A 13,804-nucleotide genomic window follows, 5' to 3' on the forward strand; every position below is an offset into this window, starting at 1 on the left:
TGAAACTATAGCATTTGGACTTTATTCTTTCATAGGAAGTACTTGGCCAGCAAGCTGAAATTCTTATGGTTTTTGAACTGTGAGTGTTCTGGCAGTATATCCCAAATAATTATGAGAAAGAGAAGTTCCCATTTCAGAATTGGTGCTAGATTTGAAGATATACTCTCTATGTCTAAATGTAAAACGACCCTGAGTATAAAAATAATCTTCTTTGCCAAATATAAAAATTATCCACACTCCACCCCACCCCCCCGCCAATTTTTTTTTTCCTTTGGCCAACATAAGCATGTACTTTGTACCAGGAATCATTCTATGTTCTGGGATAAAAGGAAAAAATGAAACAAAACAAAAGACAGAAATCTTTTTGTCCACAAAAGACAGAAATCACTGCCCTCTTAGGTCCTACATTCTGGTAAATTATACAGGATGTTAAAAGAGGTAAGTGCTACAGAGTTATGAAATAGGGAAAAAAATCCAAGGAATGCTGTGTGTGTGTGTGTGTGTGTGTGTGTGTGTGTGTGTGTGTGTGTGTGTGTGTGTGTTTTGGGGTGGGGGGCACGTGCTGCCTCACAAGGTGGCCTTAGAGCATGGATTGAATGGAATGAGGGAGCGAGCCATGCAGTGAACTGGGAGAGGACCATGGAGCATAGAGCCATTAAGGGAGGAGTGTGGGGGGCATGCTCTGGGAATAGCTAGGAAGCCAGTATGGCGCCAACAGAATGAGAGGGAGTTCAGGAGTAAGGTCATAGGAAATGGCGTTAGGATGAAAAGATGAAAATCTAGGTTGACTAGAGGTTGTATGGAGGACATGTAGCTACAGGGCATATTTAATGTACACATGTCATATACAGATGGCGTGGGCCCTTAGGGCATTGTAAGGATCTTTTTTTCTTAATGAAATGGGCAGCTTGGAGGATTTACAGGTGAGTAACATGACATTTGTTGAGGAAAGATTCTACTTCAGTTTAAAAAGGATCCTTCTGGCTTTTGAGAGTAGACTGAAGGGGGCAAGGGACACCAGTTAAAAGATGAGTGCAGTAAACCAAGTGAGAGATGACAATTTGTATTCTATTGTATGAATGTACCACATTTTATGTTTGCTTTTTTTCATCAGTTTATTGAGATATAATTGACATTCAAGGTTGTATTAGGTCAAGATGTACAATATAATGATTCGATACATGTATATGTTGGGAAATGACTGACAAAATCAGTTTAACATCACATAGTTACAGGTTTTTTTTCTTGCGATGAGAGCTTTTAAGACCTACTTGCTTATGTAGTAGTATTAATTATAGTCACCCTGCTGTACATGACATCCCCAGAACTTAACCTATAACTAGAAGTTTGTACCTTTTGACCATTCCCAGCATCCCCCTTACCTACTTTGCCCCTGGCAACCACCAATCTGTTTTCTCTCTGAGTTCAGTTTTTAAAAATTCCACATATGAGATCACGCAGTATTTGTCGTTCTCTTTCTGATTTACTTCACTTAGCACGATGCTCTTGAGGTTCATTCATGTTGTTGCAAATGGCAGGTTTCCTTTTTTGTGGCTAAATAATATTCCATTGTATACTTATATTTATATCTGTATATCATATTGTTTTAATCTATTCATTGTGGAGGGACACTGAGGTTGTCTCCATGTCTTGGCTATTGTTAACAATGTTGCAGTGAGATAGTAATTTTGTGTTTTTTTGGATATATACCCAGAAGAGGAATTGCTGGATCATATGATAGTTTTATTTTTAATATCTTTTTTTTAAAGTTTTATTTTTTTATTTGAGAGAGACAGAGAGAGCACAAGCAGGGGTAGAGGCAGAAGGAGAGAGAGAAGCAGACTCCCCAGCTGAGCTGGGAGCCCAATGTGGGGCTTGATCCCAGGATCTGAAGATCATGAACTGAGTTGAAGGCAGATGCTTAACCATCTGAGCCACCCATATCTTGAGGAAACACCATGCTATTTCCCATACTAACTGCACCAGTTTATGTTCCCACTGACACAACGTGTGGATTCCCTTTTTTCCTACATCTTTGCCAGTACTTACCTCTGGTCTTTTTTGATGATAACTGTCTGGTAAGATGATATATCTCATTGTGGTTTTGATTTGCATTTCTCTGGTAGTTAGGGAGTATTCACTTGATGCACATTTGGGTTGGTTGTTTTGGGTATTGTGACTCAAGCTTCTATGAATATTTGTGGACTAGCTTTTGTGTGGATTATGTGTTTTCAGGGCTGTTAGCAAATCTCTAGGGGTGGAATTACTGGGTCATGAGATAGGTCTATGCTTACATCCAGAAAAACTCCCAAAAGATTTTCTAAGGTGGTTTTGCCATTTCACATCTCTGCATACAATGTACAAGAGTTCCAGTTGCTCCACATCCCAGCGGAACTTTTCTCTTTTTGATGTTAGCCATTTTAATAGGTGTGTAATGGTATCTTACTATGGTTTTCATTTGCATTTTTTCTGAAGGCTAATGCAGATGAGGAGTGTCTGGGCCTGAATCTCTTTATCCAGAAAGCTTATTTTATGCTCATTGTTGGAACTTTGGTTCCTTTCAGCTGAGACTTACAATAACTTTTATTTTTTGCATTTATTTATTTTTTCAGTCCTGGGTGATGTGTGTTAGTGTATACTTTTTTTAATCTTAATTTTTCTAAGACCTCTGATCCCTTATAATAACTTTTCAAAGTACTGAAAGGATATATCATGATTTATTAAAGGTTGGCAGTGGCCTATTTAGTCTCACAGTTTTGTTTTTGGGAAACCTATGCATTTAAAATGGGAAAGTATAATACTGATATTAAATTTCTATCTTACCTTTAAGTCATTGATGTCCAACAGTGTAACTTAAGTTTATGCTTTATCCTATATGGGGTGTGACTGTTACTTTCTATACCTTATTTAGGATGAGAATACATTCCGTGTCTAAGTAAACATCACTACATCAAAAACTAATGATGTATTGTATGGTGACTAACATAACAAAATAAAATAAAATAAGATAAAAATAAATTCTCTAAATATTCAACTGAAATGCGGATTTTTCAATTGTTTTCCAGGTTCCGGATGTGATCAGCAGCATAAGGCAGTTATCCAAAGCTGCCATGAAAGAGGATGCCAAAGCCAGCAAAGACAGCGAGGATGCCTTTTACAACTCTCAGAAGTTCGAAGTCCTGTATTGCGGGAAGGTGACGGTGACCCACAAGAAGGCCCCGTCGAGCCTCATCGATGACTGCATTGAGAAGTTCAGCCTGCACGAGCAGCAGCGCCTGAGGATCCAGGGCGAGCAGCGCGGCGCGGATGCGGGTGACGACCCGGTGGACTTCGAGGCCGCGGCGCCCGGCCCAGCCGCCGACATCCTGTCCGAGGAAGGGGACGGCGTCCCCAACACCCAGCCTGCCTTACCGGCCGCGGCCAGCCAGCCGGGGCTGCCCAGCTCTCGAGCTGGCTTCCCGGAGCGGATTCTGGAAGATTCTGGCTTTGATGAACAGCAGGAGTTCCGGTCTCGGTGCAGCAGCGTCACCGGAGTCTTGCAAAGGAAAGTTCACGAGAACAGCCAAAAACCACTGCCGCGAAGGAGGCACGCCAGTGCGCCGAGTCACGTACAGCCGTCGGATTCGGAGAAGAACAGGACGATGCTGTTCCAGGTGCGGCCGGGCGGGGTGCTGGCGGGGGGCCTCAGCACACGGGGCTCGCCAGCCAGCCGGCGCCGCCCGGCCGCACTCTGCACTGCTCCAGCTTTCACTCCTCCCCGGGCTAGCAGGGAAGGCGGGTGGAGAGCCGAGCAAAGGAAAATGCGGAAGTAGAGAAGGGCCCAGAGGCAGACACGGAATGTGGATTTTAGGAAGTGAGGGAACAGGGCCGGGAGAGATGGAGAATGAAGCGATTAAATAGATGACCCTTCATATCACCAGCATTTGCCTTAGGTTGATTCTTAAATAGATGTTGTGTCTTGCAGAGGATTTAAAGATGGGAATAATCTGGGAAAGTGTGATAGGCATGGAGGAGAAAGAGAAAGTTTTCTTTAGAGAAGGAAAAGTCTAGAGACTCCTAGGTGTATCTTCAGATGATGTTACCCAAAAAAAGAAAGTTAAAAAAATACCATGGGCCTGACAACTTACTGGAACCATTGCTAAAATAACGGGGTGCAAGCTGTATTATAGGTGTAAAAGATGTAACTTTTTTTTAATAATTTTATTTTATTATGTTATTTTAGTCACCATACAGTACATCATTAGTTTTTGATGTAGTGTTCCCTGATTCATTGCGTATAACACCCAGTGCTCCATGCAATATGTGTCCTCCTTAATACCCAGAAAAGATGTATCTTAATTAAAAAGTAGTTTTTGAGTTTGTACAGGATATAGAAAATGGCAAGTTCCACCTAAAAGAACTTAAGTCAAAACAATGCCCTGGAGAGGTTTTCTAAGTCCTCAGCTTGTAAGATCTGAGTTTTCTTGAAAAAAAAAAAAAAAAAAAAAAAAAACTGAGCGACTGTCCTTTTATCCTGTGGTAAAGAACCCTTGAGTAGGAAATTCCACAGCGTACCTTGATAAATAGTCCCAGTGTGTAATACTTGCTTATCAGAAGTTCGTGGGTTCTTTTGTTTTGTCCTGTTTTGTTTTTGATAACTCTAGGCATGTAATGAAAGTTATCCATAGTCTTTTCTTGGGTGATACATTGACGGAGCTTCCTCTCTTTTTGAGGCTCTCAGATATATTCATTTTCTTAGCTAGCCACCGTAATTGATGTTAATTTCCCTGGCTGTGGATTTTCAAAAAGTTTAATTTGCTCAAGTGCAGATATCTTTTTGTTGACCATTTGGGAGGAAGTATGATTATAAATTATGGTTAAATAATTGGTGTTTTTAGAAATCATGAAGGGAGGAAAGCTTGCATGTTTTTAAAAGGATGATCATTTTTAATGAACAGAATGGTTTCTTGTATCCTGTAAATTGAGATCAACTTAATTTTCATGATTTTTAGACAAAAGGAGGAATTGTGTTGAGGTAGCCGATATTTGGAGTTGAATATACTGGTTGGATTGGATGTTGAAGCACATTGGATGTTGAAGAATATAGCAATTAAATCTGTATTACTAGTTGGATATGTAATTGTAAAGTAAGTTGTTAGATCCTTAACTGGAATGTTTTTATTTTTAAGGTTGGGCGGTTTGAGATTAACCTTATCAGTCCAGACACCAAATCAGTTGTGCTTGAAAAGAATTTTAAAGATATCTCTTCTTGTTCTCAGGTACGTATTAAAGTACGTCATAATGTTTGACGAAACCAACTTAATCTTGTTTTTAAATTGACCACAAAACAACTTCATATTTTACTATTTTTTTATTTTAATTTTTTATGAGTGGGTTTGTCTTAAATAAGAGTGCTTCTAGAAGTGCTTGTAGCTCTACTAGTAACAAAATCCTGTCCAGGTCCCTCAGTATCCTAATAGTTGGTCCTCATTTTTATCACCCTTTCTTCTCGTAATGTCACTTCATCAAATTCTGTCCTCTGGTGGAATTTTTGTGGTGGTGAGTTCTTTTGAAAATACCTTCACAGTTAGTTGTCCTCAGTCTTGGGCAGTGGGACTTGTGGGTATTACTGAGTCATGTTTGCTCTTTATGCTGCAGTAGGTAGTAAAAGGAGAACTAGCACTTTCCACTTCTTTGAATGTAAATGTTAAAGCTTGAGAAGAAAGTGTTGGTATATTTTTGTTCTTTGGTTTAGTTTTAATTCACACACTGTGTATTTGAATGCTTTGAAATTATTGATACAGCTAAATGTGTACAAGGTCATAGTAGACATAAACCAGAGTCCTAAGTACTACAGTAATAATTTAGAATATCTATCCCAAAGTTAGAGCCACCTAAGTGTATTGTAAACATAGAAAGAATTTTTGAAGATGTTGGAGTAGAGAGAGTATCTAAATCTAAATATGGGAAGGTTAAGAATGCAAGGATACGTCTGTGGAAGTCTCCGGAATAGGGAAAGATTAACTTCTTTCCTAGCAGAGTGACTTAGAGGCACCTTTAGGGACCCAGATCTTGCCAAGGTCCTCTTCTGTATTTTAATGTTGAAAAACCAAGACCATCTATCTATTTTTAAATTTCAGAGTTAGCGTTGCCCTAGGTATAGTATTCAGATGTTCTGCCTTTCAGAAATGATGAGCTTTTGTACCTCTTGTTAATTATTCACCTTAGCCTCAGCTAATGCCTTTTCACTTCTAATATTTTAATATTTGTTCTATTAATGGTGACATAAAATTATGTCATGAATATAAAAGCTTTCTACTGTAATAACAGAGAGAGAGGCAGCATCTGGTTATAGGAATGATAAATGGCAATTTTCTAAATTCCTATTTAAAGGACCAAAAATTGGTAGAAAGATTATATCACTTGAACTGAAAAAGTAGTTATTAAGTCTTCTTGTAATTATCTGTTTACTGGCCAGTCCCTGCAAGATCATAAGTTTTGTGAAGGCAGGCATCAGATTTTGTGGTGTCTCATTCTGTAGGGCATCAGAATAAAAATGCTAAGATAGAGCTTAATACTTAGGTGTTCAGTAAATGTTGAATGAACATTTCTATGTGTGGGACCTTGTGCCAAGTATAGAGGAGAAAGTGATGTGCAAACCAGTGTAGTTCCTGCCCCCCAAAACACAAAGAGTCATCCTAAGAAGTTGTGCCTTTCACCCACACATTCCTTCAACCTCCCAGTAAGGAAACAGCAATGCTCACTGAATATCCAAAGGAAAAAAAATGGGGAACAAAAAAAAAGAAAAGAAGAACCAACCAATCCAAATATATAAAACTGGCAGTTCAATCATGATTTTTGCTTTTTTCCCTCTTTTTTTTAAAGCGAGGATGCCGAGAAAGGGGAACCCTCTTGCACTGTTGGTGGAAATGCAAATTGGTGCAGCCAGTCTGGAAAACAGTATGGAGGTTCTTCAAAAAGTTAAAAATAGAACTACCCTATGACCCAGCAATTGTGCTACTAGGTATTTGCCCAAAGGATACAAAAATAGTAATTCTAAGGGGCACATGCCTCCCAATGTTTATAGCAGCATTATCAACAATAGCCAAACTATGGAAAGAACCCAAATGTCCATCAACTGATGAATGAATAAAGAAGGTGTGGTACACACACACACATACACACACACACACACACAGGAATATTAGCCATCAAAAAGAATGAAATTTTGCCATTTGCAATGACGTGGATAGAGCTAGAGTGTATTATGCTAAGTGAAGTAAGTCAATCAGAGAAAGACCAATACCGTATGCTTTCACTCATGTGGAATTTAAGAAACAAAACAGATGAACATTGGGGAAGGATGAAAAAAAAAAGAGACAGGGAAACAAACCATAAAAGACTCTCAATGATAGAGAACAAACTGAGGGTTGCTGGAGGGTAGGTGGGTTGGGAGATGACCTAAATGGGTGATGGGGATTAAGGAGGGCATTTGTTGTGATGAGCACTGGGTGTTGTATGTAAGTGATGAATCACTGAATTCTACACCTGAAACCAATTTTACCATATATGTTAACTAACTAGGATTTAAATAAAAACTTGAAATAAAAAAAAAAAACAAGCTTTGTATCCTAACCTTCTGGGGCTAGAAAAAGAAAAAAAGAAAAAGAATTAAACATTTGTGGAGAGGCCTTTGATCAGAATAATTGTCAAGTTAACCTCTGCTCCTCACTGGCCCTGCTCTTACTACTTCTTTCCACAGAATTGAACTGTTATAATGTGGCCACATTTGGCAACAGGCCTACTTTTTAACACATGCACACCAACAGACATTTCTTTATGCAAAATCTATAGGACTGTGTCCCTGGCAAGCATGAGGAGTAAGGGAGTGGTTTTCTTTCCTGGAAACATTGCCACTGTTTGAGGACTCCCTGACCTAATGAGGTCCTATGAATTTTTCCCATTTAGTACTCAGCCAGTAAAAGATATTTTGTTATCACTAAGGAGTTGTACCAGATGGAGCTTACTTTCAGCTCATGAATGGTCACGTCACCCCTCCTTACTGACTTTTTACTTTTGGTCAGAAGTGATTTCCTTTATTCATATCCATTGGATCGACTGAGTAAATTACAAGAATAGTGGTTACCATTTATCAAAGTTATGTGCCAGTAACTATAATAGTAATTCTTAGTTGTAGATTTCAAAAATTGCTGATATAGCTGGCATTACTACTGTTTTCTAAGGAGAAATGGAGCCTCAGAGATCATTACCTGAAACCCAGCACAATGCCTCATACCTTGTAGATGGCTTGAACTAAGAATGAAGCACAAATCTGACTCCAAAGCCCATTTTCTTTTCACTGGGGTTTAGGTGATTGCAGGACAACTTTAAATTTTTTGTCTACCTGGCTTTTTAAAGTACTGTGCTTGCTATTGAAATAACAAGGTGCTGTCTACTAATTGGTATGTATGTATTCAGCCTGGCTGAAGTTCACAGATGATTCAGATTTTTTTATTAAGTATAGCTGAGGTTATTTAGCCTGCGTTCAGGAAGTATAGTGATTTGTAAATTTGGATAATTGACATCTACAGTAGTTTCTTTAATATATTAGTTTTCTAACAGTTGTGGTTCCTTAAATGTCTTATATATGCACACTTTAGGGAATTGCATGCCATTTAATTAGAGCATCATTAGTTGTAGTTTTTCTGATTCTTAGCTTCATATAGACAAGAGCAGGGTTTATGATAACCCATCAGACTGCTTGTTCCAAGAAGACTAATAAATTGAAAAGTCCATTACTTGCAAACACTAAGTAGCCATTTTATTACAAGAGACAATGAATCGTGCCATCATATTTTTCTTCCTGTGGCCCAGAGTCACGGTGTGCAGGAAACAAACAATCTGAGTTGCTGTTTCCCTTTATTTTGTGTGTCAGAAGACCCCTACATAAGTTTGCTATGACATTATGTCCCCCTATCACCGGGCTGAGAAGGAGAAATTCATGGAAACGTGAAAGCGTCGGACTAATGCCGATTTCCATAGTGTTGAATAAAAGGACATATTGCAGTAAACACTGTACTTCTTTTCCCCTTGTAGGGTATCGAGCATGTAGATCATTTTGGCTTCATCTGTCGGGAGTCAGCAGAGCCCGGGATGAGCCAGTATATCTGCTATGTGTTCCAATGTGCCAACGAATCTCTGGTAAGTGGTGTGATTGTCTGCGTGCTCCTGCCCGCACCTCCGGCTGAGCCGCACAGAACTGCCACCAGTGGAAAGAGAAGAAGGCATCCAGAAGCAAGTTCCTTCTCTTTAAAGCAGCAGTAGGAAAACAAAAACAAATTGTCATGGTGATTTTTAAGCCTAGATACTTTCTTGAGTCTAACGAGTCCGGTCGTGTTATCAGGGCTATCTTTAAAAAGGTAGGAAGAGACTAATAAGAGGAGAAGGGCTGTTATTTTTTCCATTGCTCATGTAAGCTGATACGGAGGACCACTGATCTCTTACTCTCTGAGTTATTATAACATCTCAGAGGAGGTAATGCTTCCATCAGCAGAGCAGACGGATTTTGTTTTCTTTCTTTATTTCATTAGCCACTGTTCTCATTTTAAAAACACTTTATTTTTTAATGGTCTTGTTTTAGCCTTCATTTTCTTTCTTTGGAATTTGAAAGCCCCATTCTTCTTTCCAGCACCCTCCCCTCACTCCTTCCTCCTGTCCCTTTATGGCAGCAGTTGGAGTTGAAGAAATATTTAAGGCAGACTTAGAAATGCATGTGAGTGACTAAACATAGTTTGATATTTTTCCCTAAAATTTTTTACTTCTTCTTCCACTTGTGTTATCCTAACCATTTTAATACAAACCCTTAGCTCTGTCACCATACTTTGAAGAAAAATATTTCCTTGGGCATATAATTCTCCTGCAAGCTTTTCTCCTGGGGAAACACACACCACTTAGACATAGACAACAAGCCAGGCAGCATTCTTCTCATTTCTTTGGTGCCTGTTGCCATCATTTCTGCTCAACTCTGACCCTCCATATTCCCCGTGGAGAAGGGATATGGAAGTGTAGGAATAAGGAAGAAATGGGAGTGAATTGGTACCAAGGCACTTTCTGACTTGGGGCCTCTGGGTCTCAACCTGTTTTCTCTGGGGAATATAGCACTCCCATCACTAACAGTTTGTTTGTTTGTTTGTTTGTTTGTTTGTTTGTTTCTTTCTTTCTTTCTTTCTTTCTTTCTTTCTCTTTCTTTCTTTCTTTTTTTAAGATTTTATTTATTTGACAGAGAGAGACACAGCGAAAGAGGGAACACAATCAGGGGGGAGCGGGAGAGGGAGAAGCAGGCTTCCCACCGAGCAGGGAGCCCGATGTAGGGCTTGATCCCAGGACCCTGAGATCATGACCTGAGCCAAAGGCAGACACTTGATGACTGAGCCACCCAGGCGCCCCCATCACTAACAGTTCCTTACTCAAGAGAGTTCCATTTGTCTTTTGTTCTCATGCTAGATAATTAACCATACCTAGGAAGAATCCACATGTTGAGATCCAGGTGACCATGGTATTGTAGTTTCAGTTCAGGACTCGAGATAAAAATTTTTGAGAGTTGCTGTTATGTAAATGATAGTTGAAGACATGAGAGCAGATGAGCACAGTCAGGGAGAGAGAGAAAGCCAAAGAGAAGCAGTGACCCAGCACTGGAAAGTGCCAACCAAGTAAGACGTAGATAGAAAATACCATCAGGAGAACCCGCTGTCCTGCTGCCCGCTCACCCCTCACTCTCTCCTTCCTTCGTCCATCTTCTTTGCTAAGGCTGATTCTTTCACTTTCTGGATCCCTTTCCAAAACCTGTCCTATATTCCACGTTTTATTTTGGCATCTCCATTTACCCAGCTTCCCAGTTTAGAAATCATAACACATTCTCCTTCACCTTTTTTTTTTTTTTAAGATTTTATTTATTTATTTGACAGAGACACAGTGAGAGAGGGAACACAAGCAGGGGGAGTGGGAGAGGGAGAAGCAGGCTTTCCGTGGAGCAAGGAGCCCGATGTGGGGCTCGATCCCAGGACCCTAGGATCACGACCTGAGCTGAAGGTAGATGCTTAACGATTGAGCCACCCAGGCGCCCCTCTCCTTCACCTTCTATATCCGTGTGTTCACCAAATCCTGCTAATGAAAAGATAGGAAGATTTCTTACCCATTTCTCCTCTTTTCCCTCTCTACCTGATTCTGGGCATTCATCTTCCCTGCTTAGACTATCACACAAATGTCCTAACTAGTCTCCCTGCCACTAGCTTAATCTGTCATCTGTCCACTTTCCACATCGTGCTCTAGCTTTGTTTCTCACAAAATTTCCAGGAACCAGTTTATGCCTCCTTGTTAAGAGACAAAGTCTAGATTGTGTGGCATGGCAGAATGACCTTCCTCCTTCTCTGGTGTCCCCCCGGGATGCCTCTCCTTTTCATGACTGCATCCTCACACGGGCTGTCCCATCTCCTCGGATGGTCTCTAGGGCAGACAGCAGAGGCTGGTGTGACGATTGGTGTGGCGTAGCTTTCCTTTGGTCCACTGCTGAAGCAGCAAGTGGTTCATGCGCGGGACGCATGGGATCAAGGATTGAAGGGAGTGGCTGGGGCTGAATCTCTGAGATCCCTGTTGGTTGCACAGAGTGAGGAGTCTGCTGTGTCAGAGGAGGCCAGAGCCAGGGCTCCCACGTTTAGATAGTCAGGCAGAGAAGGTGTCCATGTGGGTCTCAAGGTCTGCCCTGCTGCTGAACAAGGAGATTATGCTGTGTTTTCCTTACCTATTTTTCACATTCTCTTTTCTACTGCTTCATGGGATATGAGGCAGGCCTGGCCTTGCTTTCCTGTGACTTGAATACCCTTCTTTTCTACTTTGTATTTGTACACATCTTTTTGGCTGGCTTTTTTTTTTTTTTTTTTTTGGCAGGAATGACTTTTTTTTAGTTGCTTTGTTGTCAGTGCTCTTGCCATATATTGTTTATAGGTCTCTCATGGTTCCTATTAATCCCCACTCTTGCTTGTTTACATAGCTTTCTAGTTCACTAGATTGTGAATCCCACAAGGTCAGGACCGTTCTTATTCTTGTCATACCCCCAGTGTTTCTAGAGTAGCAGGTGCTTGTTAAGTGTATTTTGAGTCAGTGAGTACGTTACTCTTTAAGGGGAAGACTAAATAAAACCTTCTTATTCTCAGCCTCATTTGCAGGCTTTGTTTTGTTTGTAATTTTTAGTATTTTTTTTTTTTTTTTTACCCTCATACATGTAGAATGAGTTTTTGAAACAGGGAGTCAGAGTTGAAGGTCTGGGAACGTGCTGTATTTTCCACCTTAAGAAGCTCTGTGACTAAGGCAACAGACCAGTGTGGCTGAGAATGTCTTCCTTTTACATGGAAACTGTATCAGAATCTCTGTTTTGGCACTGTTATTTAAGAAGGGCAGGCCTTTGCTAGAATCTTTTAAAACTTGTTGATTCTAGCTTTATCAGTACGCATCTTAACTGAATAGTGGAGCATCAGAAGTGCAAGCTAGAAGAAAAATTAAATGAGATTTCCTGTATAAAAGAGTATGGTTCAAGCAGCTGACATATAGAACAGAACAAAACAGTTAATTAAATATTATAGGTCTAAGCAGTGTTATGATTGATGTGGCTTGGCAGTTGTGTAAGACAAAAGTATTGCAAAACCACAAATGCTGACTTAACCTCTCTGCGCAAAAAGAATACACAGTAGCATTTTCCTTTCCATCTTATCTGCTGTGAATTGATAAACAGTATAGTGTTTTCATGGGTCCTGGAGAATTACACTCCAAGTTTAGACACTCGGTACACCTTCCTTCCTTCCTTTGTAAAATATTTGTCGGCAGTTGGCTTCATCTGGTTTAACCAACCCTTGAGATTTGTGGAAAACACCATTTTTGCATTCTCCAAAATTGGTTCAAAAGGTGTGGGGAAAAAAATGGAAGTTGCTGCTGATAGACAAAGAAAAAGTAAAACCCCAGAGATGCAGACAACAGTATCCAGGAAAAGTAGGAAAAAAGAAAAAAGATGACGACTCAGGCTCCCAAGACATAGCATTTGTATAGGGTTTAATAGTTTGCATTTTTCCAGAGAATTAAACTAGGTAATCCTGTGAAGTCCTTGACGCATTCTGTGATTCTTAGGCTTATTCTTACATGCCATAAAATACCTAAGTTTGGTGCATAAATGTTTAGGAGCGTTATCTTCATTATGGATTTTTATGTTAATATCATAAGTTGGCTTTCTTTGTTCCATCTCATACTTTTCACTGCAAATTTAATTTTGCCTGATAGTAATGCTAAGAATACTCTCCTTCTGTTTGCATCTGATTGATTTATCTTTGTGCATTCCTTTACTTCGAGCCTTTTAACATGACCTATGATTTTTTGTTGTTGTTGTATCTAGAATAAAAAAGTTATTCATACTGCACTAATTTGAACTTTTAGTTGCTCTGATCCCATGATAGAATTTATAGGCCATCTAAAAAAAATGGTGTATCTAAAAAAGCAAAACATTTAAAATTTTAGAAGTTAAAGATTTTAGTAATATTTGTGGCTGGAAGAAATTGGTGGCCACATATTAGACGCCATTGAAATGGCCTCTTGTTTCATCTAGAAATAGAGAAGAAAACATGAAAGTTCAGTATTTTCATTGGAGTTCTTTTACAAGGTGGTATTACTAAGTAACAAATAATAAATCCATTTGAAAGCTAAGCAGATAACTCATCCTTTCAGTGCCTTTAACAAATGAGAAACAAGAAAGTAGAAACAAACATATACATAGTAATTGAAATTA

At 39.6% G+C, this 13,804-nt stretch overlaps 1 protein-coding gene across 5 annotated transcripts in view; it reads left to right on the plus strand.

Moving 5' to 3' along the window:
* TBC1D4 (TBC1 domain family member 4) overlaps nt 1–13,804 on the plus strand; it is a 178,425-nt gene that overhangs the window by 106,028 nt on the left and 58,593 nt on the right. For all 5 annotated transcript variants that reach the window (XM_027589378.2, XM_027589379.2, XM_027589380.2 and 2 more), the window contains exons 2-4: nt 3,066–3,653; nt 5,169–5,258; nt 9,076–9,180. In XM_027589378.2, coding sequence (XP_027445179.2) covers nt 3,066–3,653; nt 5,169–5,258; nt 9,076–9,180 — 783 coding nt within the window. The remainder of the gene's footprint in view (nt 1–3,065; nt 3,654–5,168; nt 5,259–9,075; nt 9,181–13,804) is intronic.

This window comes from Zalophus californianus, chromosome 3 (genome assembly GCF_009762305.2).
Source record: "Zalophus californianus isolate mZalCal1 chromosome 3, mZalCal1.pri.v2, whole genome shotgun sequence".
Taxonomy (NCBI): Eukaryota; Metazoa; Chordata; class Mammalia; order Carnivora; family Otariidae; genus Zalophus; species Zalophus californianus.